The sequence below is a fragment of the Nicotiana tomentosiformis genome, chromosome 8 (assembly GCF_000390325.3).
Source record: "Nicotiana tomentosiformis chromosome 8, ASM39032v3, whole genome shotgun sequence".
Lineage (NCBI taxonomy): Eukaryota > Viridiplantae > Streptophyta > Magnoliopsida > Solanales > Solanaceae > Nicotiana > Nicotiana tomentosiformis.
Genome location: NC_090819.1, coordinates 25,645,446 through 25,664,398, shown reverse-complemented (window position 1 = coordinate 25,664,398; position 18,953 = coordinate 25,645,446). Strand labels below are relative to the sequence as shown.

At 34.5% G+C, this 18,953-nt stretch overlaps 1 protein-coding gene across 2 annotated transcripts; it reads left to right on the top strand.

Annotated features, from left to right (window-relative positions):
- Positions 1-13,097: 13,097 nt before the first annotated feature.
- On the top strand, positions 13,098-18,307 carry LOC104107188 ((+)-neomenthol dehydrogenase-like). Of its 2 annotated transcripts, none has more exons than XM_009615924.4 (5): positions 13,098-13,254; positions 13,350-13,611; positions 16,106-16,210; positions 17,056-17,235; positions 17,860-18,307. In XM_009615924.4, exons 1-5 carry the CDS (start codon positions 13,217-13,219, stop codon positions 18,238-18,240), a joined length of 966 nt encoding a protein of 321 aa, XP_009614219.1. In that variant the 5' UTR covers positions 13,098-13,216; the 3' UTR covers positions 18,241-18,307. The 2 variants fall into 2 exon arrangements, with proteins under 2 accessions (XP_009614219.1, XP_009614220.1); XM_009615925.4 differs by having other exon boundaries at positions 13,108-13,254; positions 13,358-13,611.
- The last annotated feature ends 646 nt before the right edge of the window (positions 18,308-18,953 follow it).

The following is an 18,953-nucleotide window of genomic DNA, read 5'->3' as shown; positions in this document are numbered from 1 at the left end:
CCTGCAATATCTTCAGTCTATCAATCAAGGAGCCCTGCATGGATTGCCTCTGCAAGGTCTCTCTAGTCTCTAAGATTTTCCTGATCACCCAAGTTGCAACCTTAGGTGTAGGCATGTGCTCCAAATTCTATTTTTTAATGTAGTAGTTATGTACCCATTTTATCCACAAGCAATCTTTTTTCATTGCAACATCCCATAATTGTTTGATTACATCAGCTTTATTCCAAGTGCACGGGTTTATGACATTTAGGCCACCTGCAATTTGGGGCATACAAACTCTTTTCTAGGATACCAGCGCTTTCTTTGTGAAGGATGCCTCACTAGTCCATAAGAAAGATTTGCACACTATTTCAATCATATTTATAACCTTCTTGGGTAGGAGGAATATTTGTGCCCAGTAGGTTTGAATACCAAATAGTACTGATTTGATTAGTTGTAGTCTGCCAGAGTAAGAAAGTAGCCTTGCAGACCAACAACTGATTCTTGTTGTGATCTTCTCAATTAGGCGTAGGCATTGATGAACATTTATTTTTTAGAGGACATCAGTACTCCCAGATATCTGAAAGAAAGAGTACCTTCTTCAAACCCCAGTAGGTTCAAGATAGCCTGTTTTTCATATGCATCCTCCCCAGCCAGGTAAATAGAGCTTTTATCAGTGTTAACTTGTAGTCCATAAGCTACAAAATATCTCTAAAAAGCCCTTTGAAGGAGTTTGATGAATTCAATGTCTGCTCTAGAGAACATGAGTAAATCATCAACAAAGCAACTATGGATTATGCCTAGCTTCCTACATCTAGGATGGAAGTTGAAATCACCATTCTCTGCCAGTTGCATTACTTCTCTTTGCAGGTACTCCATAGCAATGACAAAGAGGTAAGGAGACATGGGATCCCCTTGTCTAATCCCTCTTTTTCCTTGGAATGGTTTTGTAAAACCTCCATTTAACACTAAGGAATATGAGACAGTTGTAACACATTCCATAATCCATTTAATAAATTTGAAAGGGAACCCAAGATCACTAAGCATTCTTCTTAAGAACCTCCAGCCTATAGTATCATATGCCTTTCTTAAATCCACTTTCATAACAGATCTAGGAGATACACCTTTTCTGTTGTATCTTTTGAACAACTCATGGCTGAAAAATATGTTATCAATGATACTTCTTTCTTCTATAAAAGCAGACTATGAGTGCCCTATTATATTGCCAATCACCTTCTTGATTCTCGGTTGTAACACCTTGTCTATGATCTTGTACAAGGTGGTACAACAAGAAATAAGTCTATAGTCTTTGACCTGAGATAGTGAAATAAATTTAGGTATTAGTGTAATAGTTGTGCAATTTACCTTTCTCAAAAGTTTTCCTATTTCAAAGAAGCCTTGTACTGCAACATATACCTCCTTCTTCATTAAGTCCCAGTTTTTGGTGAAAAACTCTATAGGATATCCATCAATCCCTGGAGCTTTGTCTGATGGAATGTCTTTGATAACTATGTCTATCTCTTATGTTGTCACTGGCTGCACCAATGCAGTTTTCTTATCCATATTCAAACATGGTCCTTTTTTGATTACTTCTGAGTTTGGACATATAATATCCCCACTGGAGTTTCCCATTAACCTTGTGAAAAATGTAATAAACTTTATTTTCACCTGTGTAGGGTCTGTGAGCTTGATACTTGTGTCTGTATATATGGATGTGATTGTGTTTTTGCTTGTCTAATCTTCCATTGTGCATGAAACTACTTGGAATTGGTGTCTCCACACATAATCCAGCTTCCCCTGGATTTATGCCTGAGAGCTTATTCTTCAATATCACTCCATTTATCAATCTCAGCAAGCAACTCCTTCTCCTGATCAAATAAACTTTGGCAAAAGGTTTGAGTGAGTATGATAGCTTGTACAACCTCTAGTTTTTTCCGGGTTTGATTCAGTCTTTGTGCATATGAATACATATACTGATTTAGATCCTTTGGCTAATGCTTCAAATCTTGTAACTTCCTACATATGCTAACCATAACATCTACACCCTAGTTCTGATTTCATACCCTTTGTAACATTATATGAAACTCAGGTTTATCCATTACATTAGTAAACAATTTAAATAGTTTTGGGTGTAATCTCCCCTGCTTTCCACACCTCAGTAGTATATGAGAGTGATCAGACACTCCTCGGTTAAGAATGTCTACCTCCACATGTCCATGTTGCGTTAGGGAAGATTGCCTAAAGCCCAATCTATCTTACTATAGAATCTGCTGGTAACATGTTGCTTGTTACACCATATAAAATGCCATCCAATTAATCTTATTAGAGTCAGAGACAAACTATTAAGCAGTCCCTGTAAACCTTAGATCTCTGTATATGTGACTGGCTGCCCAATTCTATCCTCCGTAGAGAGAACAATGTTGAAGTCTCCACAGAAAATCCATCGTACACTTATAGGTGCACCAACCTGCTGTAGTTCAGCCCATAATTCCTCTTTGTGCTGCAGTGTGTTCTTTGCATAGACCACAGTGAGAACTGTACTAAACTGGCTAGTGATATCCTCTACTGAGCAATGAATGTATTGTTCCTTTGCTGCTAATATTTGTACATTGATATGATCCTTCAATAAGAGCCAAATTCTGCCATTTACTGTTGTGTTATAATTACAACAATGGTTCCATCCTTTAGGCACTTTCTAAAGAATCTGTTTTGCTTTACTTTCTTTAACTCTAGTTTCCTCACAACCCACGATGTCAACTTTATGTTTTGACAGAAAGAGCTTCAACTCTTTCTGTTTTCAGAGCTTGTTCAGCCCTCTAATATTCCAAGTGCACACAATCATGGGAGATCTACCATCCTCTGTGCACATACAAGCCCTCCCCCTGTAGTTCTAGGCTCCTAAATTCTTAGGGAAGCAAATCTGTTGGCATTCTGCAGTATCATAGGATCATGCATTCTGCTAGTAGGATCTCTATGTGTGTTATCTTGTGCAGCAATGGTTTTGCCTTTTGTTCCTTTGCTATTCTGCCTTAACCCATTCTGCTGTTCAGGAAAAGCTTCTTCTGCTGGCAGGGAGACATCTTGTTGTGCCTCAAACTGGCTAGTCCCAGAATCAAATCCTCCTAGTTGTTTTTCCTACTCTTTGCCTCGAACTTTTGCTTGCCAGATTGGTCCCTTCATTCTATTTCTTATCCTTTTCCTCTTAGCCACTTCCTTCCTTAGTTTCTAAAGTATTCCTTATGCAATTGCCTGAATCATAGCCAAAATTAATGCATTCTACACAAAACTTTGGTCTCCAATCATATACCACCTGCTGTTGAAAGACACCAAAGAGTATCAATTTCAATACACTCTGGTAGGGGTTGAAACACATCTGCTTCAACCAATACTCTAGAATATGAGATTTTCTCCGATTTTGTAGTGAATTTGTTTGTATACAATAGTTTTCCTACTCCACTAGCCAGTTTTCTTAAAGCTTCAGGGGACTAATAGCCCACTGGTAGACCTAGAAACTTCACCCATAGTGGAATGGTGCTAAGGCACTCCAGATCAAAGTAGAAATATATTTCCCAATTCCTCAATATGAAAGGTTTATTGTGGTATATGTATGGGCCAGCATGCATAACCAAATCTCTATCCTCTATCGTACGGAATTTGAAAATATAGTACCCTTCATCATGATACAATATCTTAGGCTTTATGACGAAGTTCCATACCGTTGTTACATAGTTGTCCATTGATGGAACATATGGTGTATCACCAAGTACATATCCAATCAGGGTTGAATTCCAGAATTCCTCCTAAGATTTTATGTATTCTCCTGCAATCTTAACCACCAGCTTACCATCCCTCATTGATGGAGGAACATAGGTAATAGGTTTCCTCATTTGCGATCCACGATTATTGACCTGACCCTCATTTGTCTTAATTTGATCCCTCGCCTCCATAGTTATTGGATGTGTAGCAGTACCAATTTCAGAGAACTGCAGTCGACGAGATTCATGGATTTCCTTCTTTACTTGCTCGCTCTTACCTCCCCTTACAGGAAACTTCTGTTAGGTAAACTCAAACTACGCCTCAATTTCACTCTCCTCCTCGATTGATTGAAATTTTAAAAGGAGAAGGCTGCCAACGTCAGTGGAATTCTCCTCTGTTGAATGCCAATTGTCGGTGTTACCATCGTCTCCGTCAGTGTCATTGAACAGCCCCCTTGGTGGCGACGTTAGGTCATCTCTTCAGTAGACGGTGTATGTTAGCATCCCTAGCTTAACATGCGCCGAGAGCATAAAAGAGGAAACCCATCTTCCACATTTGTAAAGGAATGTTTATAAATAGATAACTTTATTTATAAGGAAAAGAGAAGATGAACAAAATACAAGAAAGATTCCTACTTGAAACTATCAGCTAATTTACCATGTCATGGAGGTTCGAATTGGATTTCTGCCGCTTTTATTTGCTTGATTCTAAACGATGCTACTTCCATCCTGTCCAACTGGATGAGCCCTTTAATTTGTCTTAGAAGACTAGCAAAATCAGAGAAGATGACGCGTTGTTGGTGTACATCGCTTATGGCTGCCAACGTGTCTGCTACTTTATTCGTCTCCATATAACAGTATTTGACATTCACTCTATTTTGCCCCACAATCTGTTTAATCTTGCCCACTGCCTGTAGCATTCTCCACGGGGTGCTAGTTGTATTGTTGACTACATATGCTAATAGACTTGAATCAACTTCTACGACCAGATTGTTCCGTCCCTTAGCAACGCAATTTTGTAAACCAAACAACATAGTTTGTCCTTCTGCCCAATTACTCGTGCCCTGACCTAAGAAAAGAGAATATGCCATAATAAACTTTCCGTTGCAATCTCTGATTACTCCTCCACCTCCACACGAACCAGCAATACAAGAACCGTCACTGTTTAATTTATGGAACATTGGTGGTGGCTTCTCCCATTTCACAGTCTTGTAAATTCTGTGATTAATTAGTTGTTCAATTAGTTGTTGCATCCTTTCCCAGCCTGTTCATATACGCAGGCTACAAAATCTTTGTCTAACTATTCGTGCGAGGTTTAGAGATATCAAGGCTATTGACCTTTGGATAGAAGGGAGCTCAAAACCATATTTGTTTGCACATCTTAATCGCCACAGTTCCTACATCACAATTGGAGGTAAGACTTTGGCTACAAAAGAAGTCACTATGTTGATGGCCCTGTAATTCCACCATGAGTACAAAAACTATGTTGATAGCCTTGGTATTACATTCATGCATGTAATACCAAAGGGAGCAAAAAAGTTAGTCCAGACAACCTTTGAAAACTCTCCTGTGCAAAATAAATGCTCAGTATTTTTCATAGTATGAGAGTTACAACAGTAACATTTTGCCACCATTTGAAACCCCATTTTTGACACTCTTTCATCAGTGGGAATGCAATTATGGATTGCTCTTCAAGTGAAGAGTGTCATTTTAAGTGGTACCAACTTGTGCCATATCTTTGAATCAGCAGAGTGGTGGTTTCTTTTTTCTCTCAGAATCTCCCAAGCTGAAGAGATAGTAAAAACTCTCTTGCTATCTCGTTTCCATATTGGCTTATCTGGCTTATCACCACTTGATTCAATATGCATATTTTTCAGGTTTTGATTGAATTTGGCTATTGCACTCCAGTGTTATCCTCTTGCCATTCACCGTTTACAAGAACTTCATTTAGTTTGGTGTCTCTAGGTCTGCTCCCCTCTACTAAATAACTATAAAGTATCTTGTGAGGACAAATTATCATACCAGAAAGAGGTATATCCTTTATTTACTAGCCATACCATCTGCTTCTCCACTTTATCTCTAATCCTGCATGGTTCTCTCTAATTCTGAGATGAGTTTCGTCCAGGTTGCTTCACTACTGGGTGTACCATCCCACGATACTTTGCTAGCATGAAGTCCGTCCAAAGTGAATCTCCTGTCCTTAATTTTCCTATTCTTTTGCTGAAAAAGCTTTGAAAACATCATGTAGACTCCAGAAGTTTGCACTTCCTCCAGCATGCGAATAACATAAATTTGACCAAGAGGCCCAGTGGTGTCTATAAGTGCCGTCAGCCAAGCTCCAGAAAAACTTTGCAATTAGTTTTTCAATTTGCACTAGAACACCCTTGGGTGGTTGCATGGCTGATATAAGATATATTGGCAGGGAAAGAATGATGTGTTTTATGAGAAAAACTTTCCCACCTGGAGATGACAATTTAGAATCCCAACTCCTAATCATATTAGTAGCCTTACTAATTATCTCTGAATAATAAGCCTTTTTGTCTTCCCGAAAATAAAGGAGTTCCCAAATATTTTATTGAAAAATATTATTACTGTATTCCAGTCCACTTAGCTATTCTGTGACCTTCCCTCACTAAAGCTCTAGGTGCTAAAATGAAACAACTTTTGGTCTACCTGAAACAGCCTCATATACTGCTAAAGTCTTCATCACCTTCCTGATTGTTCTTTTTCTACCACTTGTGAAGACAATCAGATCATCTGCAAAAGCCACATGATTGATTTGAGGTCCCATTTTATTCATAGTAAAACCACTAAAGGACTTGTGATTGTGTAAATTGTTCAGCATTGTAAACAGGAGTTCAAAACTGATAACAAATAGTGAGGGTGAGATGGGATCCCCTTGCCTCAGGCCATTTTCAGACTTGAAAAAAATCATGCATCTGCCAATAATAGAGTACCGGTCGCTGGAGATATGTCTTTGTATTAGGTCCACCCAGAGTTGTGAAAAACCTAGTTTTCATATCACTTCGTACAAATATGGCCAGGCTACTCTATGATATGCCTTGTCCATATCAAGCTTCGTAACAACATTATTCCATTTATTTGCCTTCTGGATGCGCTTATAATCTCCTGAGCTAGTATTATATTTTCAGAGATATGCCGCCCTTTGATGAATCCAGATTGATTAGCAAAGATGATCTTGGGTAGAATCTGCAGTGGAATCGGGATATGGAGTTTTCTAGGGAGGAACTTCACTCAGTTCCTATATGGATCAGGTTGCCTGGACTAGACTTCAAATATTGGCCTGAGCAAAATAGGAAGCTTGGTTGGGAGACCATTGATGGTTGATAGGATTACAGAGAAGAAAGTGGGGCTTAACTTTGCCAGATTATTGGTGAAAGTGGGGCTCAATTACCTAAGGAGATATACTTTAGAAATGAAAAAGGAGTTGTGATAGATCAGAATATTATTTATGATTGGAAGTCATCTGTGTGTGGTACATATCATAAATATGGGCATACAACTGATTTATGCAGAAAGAATAAGACAATAAGGTGAATAAAAAGATAAAGAAAACTGGGGAAGGGAAGGATGCTCATGGGGAGAATCCTCAAAATTGTAAGGAGAAAGAAGTTGAGACAGAGAAGACAACAGAGACTAATAAAACAGGAAGAAATAAGGACGATAATAACTTTGATCCAAGGATTGCACATCACAAGACATAAGGGGAAGAATTCAGAGTACATGTAGATGGTGTTAAGAAAGATTGATGGTGGGTTCAACCATCTAGGATTGGGAAGTCACCTAGAACAGGAAAGGAAGCAATGGTAGTGGCCAACTCATTTCAAGCATTGGGCAAAGAGGGTACCTCAACTTCAGGGATGTAGAAATTGGTGGAGATTGGAAGAGGTGATAAACTATTTCCAATTATTGAAAATGGTTAATATATTAAGTTGGAATGTGAGGGGCCTGAATGGGCTTAATAAGCAGGAGAAGGTGAAACTCCTCTACAAAGAGAATAATGTAGGTTTGATAAGTCTTTTAGAGACTAAAATAAAGATTAATAAAGTACCAGAGATAGCAAGAACAATGTTTGCAGGATGGCAATTTTTGACATATCATGAGTCCCATTATAATGGCAGAGCTTGGGTGATGTGGCGACCAGACCTCTATACTAGCCTGGCATTCGGTATTTTGGACATGATTTTGCTTGATACGTTGCACAAACTGATTGGTCTAAGGTCATAATGAGGGGATTCAACTTTAGGTAATATCACCACACATGTGTGTGAGAAGAATCTGGGAATAGTGGAACCACTGAAAAAAGCCAGCACAACATTGTGGACGTCTTCAGCAATAATGTTCCAACATGTCTGGAAAAATAATGCATTTAAACCATTTGGACCCGGAGCACTAGTTGGATCGATTGAGAATACATTTTCTTTGGTTTTCTCTAGAGTAGGCAGAGCAGTTAACATCTCATTATCCTCCCAAACTTTAGAACTGATGCACTCCAATGCTGAGAAGTCATTTGTCACGTTACCATGGTTGAAAATCTTTTGAAAGTAGTTTATGGCCACTTCTGGGGTTTCTTTTCCCCCTTCTCTCCATTTTTCCTCTTCATCTTGAATCTTCTTAATAGTTAGTCTTCTCCTTCTACCCTTTATAATGCTATGAAAGTAGGCATTATTCTTATCTCCTTCCTCTAACCATTGTGTTTTGACTTTTTTGTATCAATACCTCCTTTTAAAGCTTTAGGTAGTGAACATACTTCGCGTTAGCTTCATTTAGTTCTACTCTCTATGCAGGTGTATTATTATCAATGTGTAGTACTTCCAAATCATTTATCTTTTTTTTTAGTCTTTTTGGTTCCTCATATATATCTCAAAAATCTTGCCTTGACCAGATGCTCAATCGTTTGCAAACTTTTTTTTTTTTTTGTAGTATCCATAAGGCATTTTCCTCTACAGGCTCCTGCTAGACTTTTCACCATTGTTATAAACTCTTCATATTTTGTCCAAAAATTAAGAAATTTAATGTACTTGGACAAGCTATAGTGACTTTTCTCATATTGATCGATAATGGTGCATGGTCTGAGCACACTCTAGCCAGGTGCTATACTGAGGTTTTCAAGAATTCATAAGACTACTTTATATTAATCAATAACCTGTCTAACCTTTTCTATATAGTATTTGGTAGTTCTCTATTATCACTCCATGTGTACACCGAGCCATAGAGACATGCATCCTATAGTCCACATTCGTCAATAAAATTCAGGAAATCACTATTTTTCTCTATTCTATATGGTCTTCCACCCCTATCTTCAGACACATCAATGATCACATTGAAATCTCTAACTACCCCCAAGTTCCATGAATTCTATTTGCCATCGACCTTAATTCTTCCTATAGTTATTGCCTCAAGTGAGCCTTGCATTTTGCATACACAACTATCAGATGCATTGGTGTTTGGCTCAAATGATGGCTGATCTAGCATGTTACTTATTGTTCGGTGTCCTCTAAAATATTTACCACATGATCGTCAGTCCAAAATAGCCAAATCTTATTGTTACAATTGAAAAGTCTATGTTGTACTCTAAGTTGCCTATGAAATCTTCCTATCTTGGTAGATTTTGTCATGGGTTCTTGTAGAGCCATAAAAGTAAGGTTATGTTTAAGCTTGAGAGTTTTAAGTCTCTCAGATGCTTTTTGGGCCTTCATGCCCCTAGTATTCCATGAAATTGTGTTAATCATGAGAAACATCAGGGGTTGGATTTTTTGTTTTCTTTCTGTTTGTCTTCGGGGCCTTAGAAGAAGGCAAAGGTCCATTAACTCCACCAATATTTTGAGTCCCCCCTTGGAGATAAGTTATTGAACTTTGTTATTATGTCTTAAACACTATGTGTAGCGTCCACAGTATCAAAATTGATCGATCTATGAAGTCTTCATGCAAATTCATCGTCTGACCTGACCTCCACTTCGACATCCTGTAAATGAAGCATCTCCTCATCTAGATTGTCAAAGTTTTTCCTTACTTCTGTTTGCATCATATTTGTGTTCTGCTCCTTGTTACTTTCCGACATCGCTGCTCCTAGTTTTGAATACATTCCAGGAGTCCCAGAGTACACTACTAGTTCTAGCTCAGTATTCAGACTCCGTTATTGATTTTACCCAAGTGAATCCTCATTGTTTAGATTCAACACTGGAAAATCAATCTTCCCAGCATTTGATTCCGGCAATTCGGTCTCTGGTACATTTAGCTGGTTGATTCTAGACTTAAACTTCTATTTTTTCTCCGCAGACAACTTTCTCGTTTGATCTATAACAACATTATTAAGTTCTTTCCCTATTGTCTGTATTTTTTCTTCCATATGTTCTGACACTATGATTCTCTTCTTTTTGCTCTTTTTTTTAGTAATAGAACATGCCTTTCTTCTTCTTATTCTTCTTCACATTCTTATGTTTTTTTTCTCGACATCTCCTCTATACTTGTTCTCTTTGTCACTGGAATATGGTCATATGTAGGAACCACGACCCCATCTTCCTGAATTGTAGTATCCCCATATATGTCTTGCTTGTCAGATTCTATAACCTCTATAGCACTAAAGTCATTACTTAGCTTCAATGGGATTGTGTCATTACAAAGTGTCTCATGTGTCTCTTGGATCTGTTTGTCGCTACCCTCTTTTTCTTGATTCTTTCTATTCTTACCAACAATATTTTTCTTTGAACTAGTTACTTCCACCCATTCTTATTTTTTGTCGATATAATATTGAACAACCTCCTTCAACTTTCCATCCTAGCAGGTTCCTTGACCTGTTGTAATCTACATTCAGCATCAGAATGCCCTTGCATCTTACAATAAAAATAATAATTCGACACTTGCTCATATTCCACAGGTTGAAGGAAGGTTTGATTTCCCCGGAGTTATCTAGCAATGCAACTTCAACCTCGTTGAGCCTAAGCCTAGTCAAGTCGCTTTTTATTCGTGCCTTGGTAATTGTAGGTCAAGTGTAGCTTTGTCCAAGGCAATTAGCATGCCAATTGGATCTAAGATTCTATCCAAAGCTGGCCAATCATAGTATTTCCATGGGAGATCTGGCAGCGTTATCAATACCAGTGTCAAAGTAGATTCCATATCCGCTTTGAAGTCACGAGTCCATCTACGGACCCGCATCAACATTCCACAAATTGGCATTGATTGCCTTCCATAGAATCTCTTAAAATCCTCTTCATCAGTGAAATCAATAAAGACGTGCCTCCAATCCTTAATGCCAATCTTAAAAGTTCGTTTTAGAGGCACCAGTCTCTTAAACTCATCCCTGGGTTTGTCAATCTAGGGACGAGTTCGAGGGAATTTTCCTACCACGGTGAGATGGCATTTTTCTGCCAAAGGATCATCTTCCTCCTTGGTAAAGATCACCCTAGCCTTACCATCCACTATTTCGTATGGCCTGGGTTCTAAACGTATCAATTTCTTCATACCACCATGCATTCGCCCTGCAATTGTTGCTGCATAATTTGTTGCGGTTGTGTTTGGTTCTATGGGGTTGGTGAGTAGGGTTATTTGGCCTCCGGCTTGAACTCCGGATATCAACGGGGGAAAGGATGCTGTGGGTTTAAGTTCTAGGGAAGCGGCAGGTTAGGGATTTGGGAGAGAGGAGAGAAAGACATGTTTTGATGATGATTGTTCGATGACAAAACAACCTCTCTGCCGTTCCAGGGTAGGGGTAACCCTTCCAGACCCCACTCGTTGGAGACTACTGGGTTTGTTATTGTTATTGTTCGGCGACAAAAGTTATAATCATAATTCAAGTATCAAATCCATACAAAATATTCTTCTTTTGAAAATTCTTAATCTTGACATATTTAATTATATATGTCTTTGTCATTCCATTCTACATTGTCTTCAAACATCATGTTGCTATATTTAAATTGCAATCTGGTTTGATATTCTTAATATTGATGGGAAAAGTATTCTAGGTTGCGTTTTTCAATTTTCTCGATTATAAAATTTCAGCAACCTCAATAATTGGAGTCGTTTTCGAAAATTAAATAAAAAATTGGCAAACATCATATCCATACAAAATTTATCTTCATTGTAGAATTCCGAATAATTTCAATGTATAATTATGTATGTCGTTCTTCGTTGTGCTATTTGTACACCATGCCCCTTTACAATTTTGAATTTAGGAAAATGTCTTTTTTAGATCTCTTGTGTGTAAAAGACGATCTCTTACGTGTAAAAATAAATCTCCCATGTGTAAAAAAAAAAAAAAAAGTAAGGTCATAAAACTAAAAACAAATTTGTAAAGAGCCAAAAAAATCAATTGACCCGTTCTCATTTCAGTGTTCCACGTGTGGACTTTTTAAATCTTTTGTTGAAGTCCCCATATTATATTGAACACACATCAACCGGAATAAATAAATTGTTTATTCAATCTTAATTTGATTGTATTACTGCTTGAAATGTCCAACTTTTCATTTTAATATTTATATTTATAAAATTTATGACTTAGAATACTATCTATGTAACTTCCATTATTTAAAACAAAATATATAGGCGTCAATGTTCAAATTGCAACAAAAATTAAATTGTTTGACCATCTTCAAACATATCTTTTTTATTCCCTCCGTTTTAATTTGTGTGGCTATAAATCATTTCATTAAGGATAAACTGAGAAGCTTAAAATTAAATTATTTCTAAATAAAGAAGTATAACATTTTTTGGGGGACTAAATTATATATAAAAAAAAAGAATATCACATATATTGGAAATAAGAAGAGAGAAAGTAAAGTTACTGCTTTTTGAAAAGTAATCTAGTTTTAGAAAAATACATTATGCACACTCAGCGTTTCCACTGACCAAATGAATATATGATATATGTGTCTTTATTATATTATTTTCACTTAATTAACCAGCACACATACTCACTTCAAGTATTTTAATCACTTAACGAAGTAAAATGCAGTAGGTTGGTATAAACACCATATGTATGTAAGCACATACGATTGGAGAATATTAACTATGAGTTTAATTGAACTAAGTATTTAAACACGGAACAATAATGATAATATATACAAACAACAACTATTATGTCTTTATTCTAAATAAGTTGAGGTTGATTTTATAAATTTTTACTAACTATTTTTCTCTATTTAAACTTATGTCATCATCATAATAATTGATTTATATATGGAAATAATTAAAATTGCAACAAAAATCAAATTCTGAAACCCATAATTAATTTAAAAGTACAGTAACTTTTGTGCTAAAAATGTTAACATTAAATCCATCAAATTTAAATTTGGTATCCGCAATAAGTTCTTTCCTGTCTTATTATATTACCCCTAGGTTCTGAGTTCCTAACACCACTTACCACTATATATATATAATTATATATATACCTGAACCTCTCCGTAGTTTCCTCCCTCAGAAAATTAGCACATCCAACAGAGAGTTGTGCAGAAGAAGAAGTAAAAATGGCAGAAGAGTCCATAAACAAGCATCAAACAAGAAAGCAAGTTTTCTTTAAATCCTTGCCTGGCTTTAATATATTTCTTTCTTTTAGTAAATTTTTGCCTCTAGCTCCTTTTTATTATATTCTTTTTTCAGGTATGCAGTAGTTACAGGGGGAAACAAAGGAATAGGATATGAGATTTGCAGGCAGCTAATGAAGAAAGGAGTTATGGTAGTGTTAACAGCTAGGGATGAGAAAAGAGGAAAAGAAGCTGTTGAAAAGCTGATGAGAGAGTCTTCTTCTCAAGAATTAACTCAGAATCTTGTTGTGTTTCATCAAGTTGATGTTGTGGATCCAGCTAGTATTTCCTCTCTGTTTGATTTCATCAAATCCAAATATGGAAAGCTTGATATTCTGGTAACATCTCCCTTTTCCTATTATACACTACAAGATATATATATGTTCTCAAATAGGATTTACTCCTTTGTTTAATGTATCAGATGGAGTTCGAATTTCTAGAGTCAAATAATTTTCGTATAATTTTTAAAATATTTTAAATTTTTATTATTGTGACTTAAACTACTTGTTGTGTGGTTTTCAAAAACAAATGTGAATTTTAATTAAAATTATTTAAATATTCTATATGTGCAAATTTACAATCAAAATGAAATTCGAAGAGCATCACATAAATTAAGACCGAGGAAGTACGTAGTTTCATAGTTCTTTTGATTTTAAACCTTGTGAAGGAAAACAGTCTTACTATCCATATCCTTAATATAACTTTTTCTAATGTTTAAAGAGTGTTTTTCGCCCGATATCATTTATCCGATAGAAAATATCAGATAAATATTATCGAGTAATTGGTGGAAGGGAATAATTTTTATCTGATGAAAATGATAATGTATCGAGTTCTATATCTTTATTGCGATAAATTGTACGTTCACTAATCATAAATTCTCAAGGTTGACATGGCATGCCTAATGTGGCTTTTCGGAGGTCAGATAGGGTTTTTTTTGAGCATTTTGATTTTCGGAACAACGTAGTAAAAATTTATGGACAGAATTTGACTCCACCAAATACAGAAGCGGACAACACAAAACACTTCCACCCTTTATTTTAAATGGTTTCGGTTAGTGGTTTTCTTGGTTCGGTTTGGATCTGATTTTTTCTAAAAAGAAATCAAACCAATTAAGTTGGTTCTTCAAATATCAAACTAAATTACTAATTAAGTCGGTTTTTTATCAATTCGATTTTTTGATTTTTTCGGTTATTTATCGGGTTTTTTCTTAAATACGAGACATACACTACCAAACACATATTCCGGAGACTACAATGTATCATTTACCAAGATATATTGATGATAATTGAATCAAATAGTGATGAATAATTTAAGTACTCAATTAAAAATAGATTATTTTTAACATGAAATAAATTCTTGTACTTAGCAATAGAAAACTACCAACCAAACTAGAATGTAAAGTTAATGAATTAGATTATTATAATAGCAAAAAACTAGACTAAAAATATAAACTACTAATATGTACCATAAAATTTTAGAACCTTTATATAAAAATATACATATATATATATATATATATATATATATATATATATATATATATATATATATATATATATATATAGGTGTAATAATAAATTTAAATAGCTACTTTTATAGTCGGTTTGTTTCGATTTTTTTTGGTTATTTTTTAATTAAAACCAAAACCAAATCAAATTTGATTGATTTTTAAAATTCAAAACCAAAACAAACCAAACCTAAAAAGTATTGATTTTTTTAGTTGATTTGGTTCGATTTTCGGTTTGGTTCAGTTTTTCGGATTTTTTGCCCCCTACTTTCAATAATTGGGAAGGGTCTCTGTCCCTACTTTGTAATAACTAAATTTGATTTTTCTTTAAGTGATGAAGTATTTCTTTTCCTTAGCGAAAAAAAAAAAGTAAAAATATATTCATTTTTAAGTGACAAAAATTAAGTTTTGACTTTACTGCAAAATAAGAGGAAAAAAACGAAAGCTAGTTTGACAATATGTGAAATTTGTCCAAATATTTATCCTTTAATTAGTTATCTAATCTTTTGTAATGAGATTAATTAATATCGTTTAATCCAAGATACATTGAAAATAAAAAGAGTATAATATATATTTATCCTTGAATTAGTTATCTAATCTTTTTGTAATGAGATTAATTAACATCGTTTAACCCAACATTCATTGAAAATAAACAGACTATAATATGCATTTATCATATCGTTTTGTTTCTTGTCAAGTTGGAGTTTAGTGGACGAGCAGTGGAGACATAGAAAGTCCCCACATATGTGGACCAAAATCTATCTTCTATACATTTTTTTTTGTTTGATAGAAAATCTACATCAATTGTAAATAATTTGTTTAGTTTTTGAATTACTAATCACGCGCTTTAAAAATGATTAATCACATATACTAATGTATTTATTAGTACAAAAAATTTATTATACTATTAATACATAGAATAAAAGTTAAACATTTGGAAATATCTATTTAATAAGCATATGAAACATATCAAAATATTTGCAAGTACTTGATTTGTTAAGAAATTTTTGTTTATTGGAACTCTCAAAAAACAGAAAAACGAGACAAGTTTACTTTAATTTAACTCTAATATGAGACAACATTACGTAATTGAAGGGTTATTCTTATGAGTTGATTAATTAACTTTAGAACTAAACTAAACCATCATAATCTATTTGTACGAGTTGCGATTTAATTAATATTCAGTTTATTTTTATTTTTCCACGAGATATATTCAGGAGAAAGATAGCTTGTTCACTTTACCTTCCACATTTTTTTTCTTTTTATTTTTTGAAAAAACCTTCCCTAATTGGTAATTAAGAAAGTGTGAAAGTGGATATTTACAGGTAAATAATGCAGGAATTAATGGACTAATGATTGAGGGGGATGTTTCAATCCTTCCGGAGCTAATAGAACGAGATGCTGCTCGAGGTTTAGGCATTACAACTGAGGTTAATTACTTCATATATTTTCCTTTAATTTCTCGTCACATTTTCATAACAACCCGATATTACTGGATTTGTTTTAAAGATTCACATAATCAACCCTAACTTTATATAAGGTTGAAGCATAATTTATTGAGTAAATGATCTATCGAGTTTGGACATACTATCCTTTTCTCATTTGTGAATATTAGAGTCTTGTAGCCATTACTTTGAAGCTTATGTCATGTTAATATAGCCACCTATTTCAAAGTTTATTTAACCAGTAGGTGCAATAACATTAGGTTAAGTGTCATTTTTCTTATAACAATTCCACATAGTTATTAAGGAAAATATGAAAAGTCCACTTGAACATCAGAATTATGAGGTCACTAGATTCCATATTCATATATTAAGCTAGCTACCGTTTGAACATAAATTTGGTTGAAACTTGAAAAAATAAGTTTATGAAGATGAGATGTAAAGTAGTTTTTGAAAGTTAAAATTGTGTTTGGATATGCATTTCAATTGAAAAGAATTTGAAGTTTTGTGAGTAGAAAACTTCAAAAACTACTCTATAAATACTTTTGAAATTTAAAGATTTTGTTTTCAAAATCTGCCAAAAATAGCTTAAATCTATAAACAAACAGATATTTGAAAATAATTTTTTAAAAAAACTCCCTAATTTTATGGCCAAGCGGAAGCTAAGGTTCGAATTATATCTCTCTAAGCTACCATCCTCTCCCTAGGAAATTAGACAATTCCATAAACAATACAATTGTGTGAAAAATGTACTCATTGATAGTAATTAAAAAATTGAATTTTGTATTAAATCTTTTGATGTGGTTAACTCTCACATATACTAATTAATGCAGGAGGATGAAGCTCCAATCAAGTCAAATGGGAAACTCACTGAGACTTATGAATGGGCAGAAGAATGTGTAACCACTAATTATTATGGAGCAAAAAGAATGATTGAAGCCTTTATTCCACTACTACTCTTGTCTCCTTTACCAAGGGTTGTTAATATTTCTTCACTGCTTGGAAAATTAAAGGTACTCCTAACTTGACCTTTGGACAATTTCCTCTAAAACATAGAAATTCCCTTTTTTCTCCTTGTCCATTTGCTAATAACAAACTTAGTAAAATATGGTAAAAGTTTATCTGCACCACGGCGACTGCACCAATCAAATAAATATAAGATATATATGTCTAAAATATTGTGTAGGTTTCATAGTGTCCAACAACATTTGAATTATTAGGGCCAAAATTATTACGTTTACCTCAAAATTCAAAATGTAGTACCTAATTTGAGATATGTACTAAGAATAAAATACAACAATAATAACGTACCCAGTATAATCCCACCAGAAGTACTAAGAATCAAATATTTACAATAAAAAAGGAACAAGTTGCAGCTCACAATATCACATTTTTTTCTTGCATTTTTATTGCCTTTTTTCTTCTTTCTCCTTCCCGTTTCTGAAAGGGATCATCACACAAATAGCCTGCCGGATTTACTATTTACTTTTCCTAACCAATATGCATTGGTTATATCCATATTATATACAATTATACATAAATTATATATATTATAGACCCCGTTAACTATTTCTAATTTAAGCGGTTAGGTGGGCTATTTAAGTTAATTCTTTTTGTTGGTTGAAATATCTTTTCAGCTGGTATCAAATGAATGGGCCATAAAAGCTTTAAATGATGTAGAAGGCCTTACAACAGAAAAAGTGGATGAAGTATTGAATGAGTTTCTTATGGATTTCAAGAAGGGTTTATTAGAAGAAAAAGGTTGGCCCATAGATATGGCAGCTTATAAAGTCTCAAAAGCGGCCTTGAATACTTACACAAGAATTGTACCCCAAAAGTATTCTTCTATATGTGTCAACTGTATTTGTCCGGGCTATACGAAAACAGATATTACTTGTAATACTGGGTCTTTGACTCCAGAAGAAGCTGCTGAAAGCCCAGTAATTCTCGCCCTTTTGCCTGAAGGTGGGCCTTCGGGCCAGTTCTTTTTCCGAAAGAATGTCCTGACAACATTCTGAAAGAGATTTTTTTGTTACTATACAAAACTTATTTACCAAAATTGTTCTACATTTTTATATTACCCGACCTAACTGTGTTTTCTTTACAATTATTTATTAGTATTTTAAATTAGGGGATTTAGTTACACTTTTTTTTCCTTTTTTCTCTCTTCTCGTTGAATATCTACATAGACTGTTTTTGTTGAATATCTACGTAGACTATGTGGAACTTCTCACCGAAAGTAGACAAATTTTAATAAACATGATTTCGACGACGATGAAATTATCATCTGTTTGGCAGCTAAAATAGTAACGTGAGTATAACTTTATAATATTTAGTATGTTCCTACAAAGTATCTAAAAATTTAGTTTTTAAAACATTATTCTAGGAAAAATTAATTGTTCTAGATGCCAAATAATCAGGAATTTAGGTCATCAAACGCCTTAAAAATCACGTTTTGAGTTCTAAACATAATTTTTAAGCCATTACAAATGTGTTCCTAAACATGGTGAATTTTGTTGTTACCTAGGGAAGTCAAAAATGAATAATAAATCCTTTTATTTTTCCTTTTCCTTTTCCTTTTTTTTTTTTGGAAGTTCATACTGTATTTCCCCAACACTTAAATCTTAATTTTGTGTCATCAGCCATGTACTACACTCTTAACAAGAAATTCATTATGTGAATCAATGAAAGAAAAACTTTAAACAATATAGAATAAATTTTCATATACAAA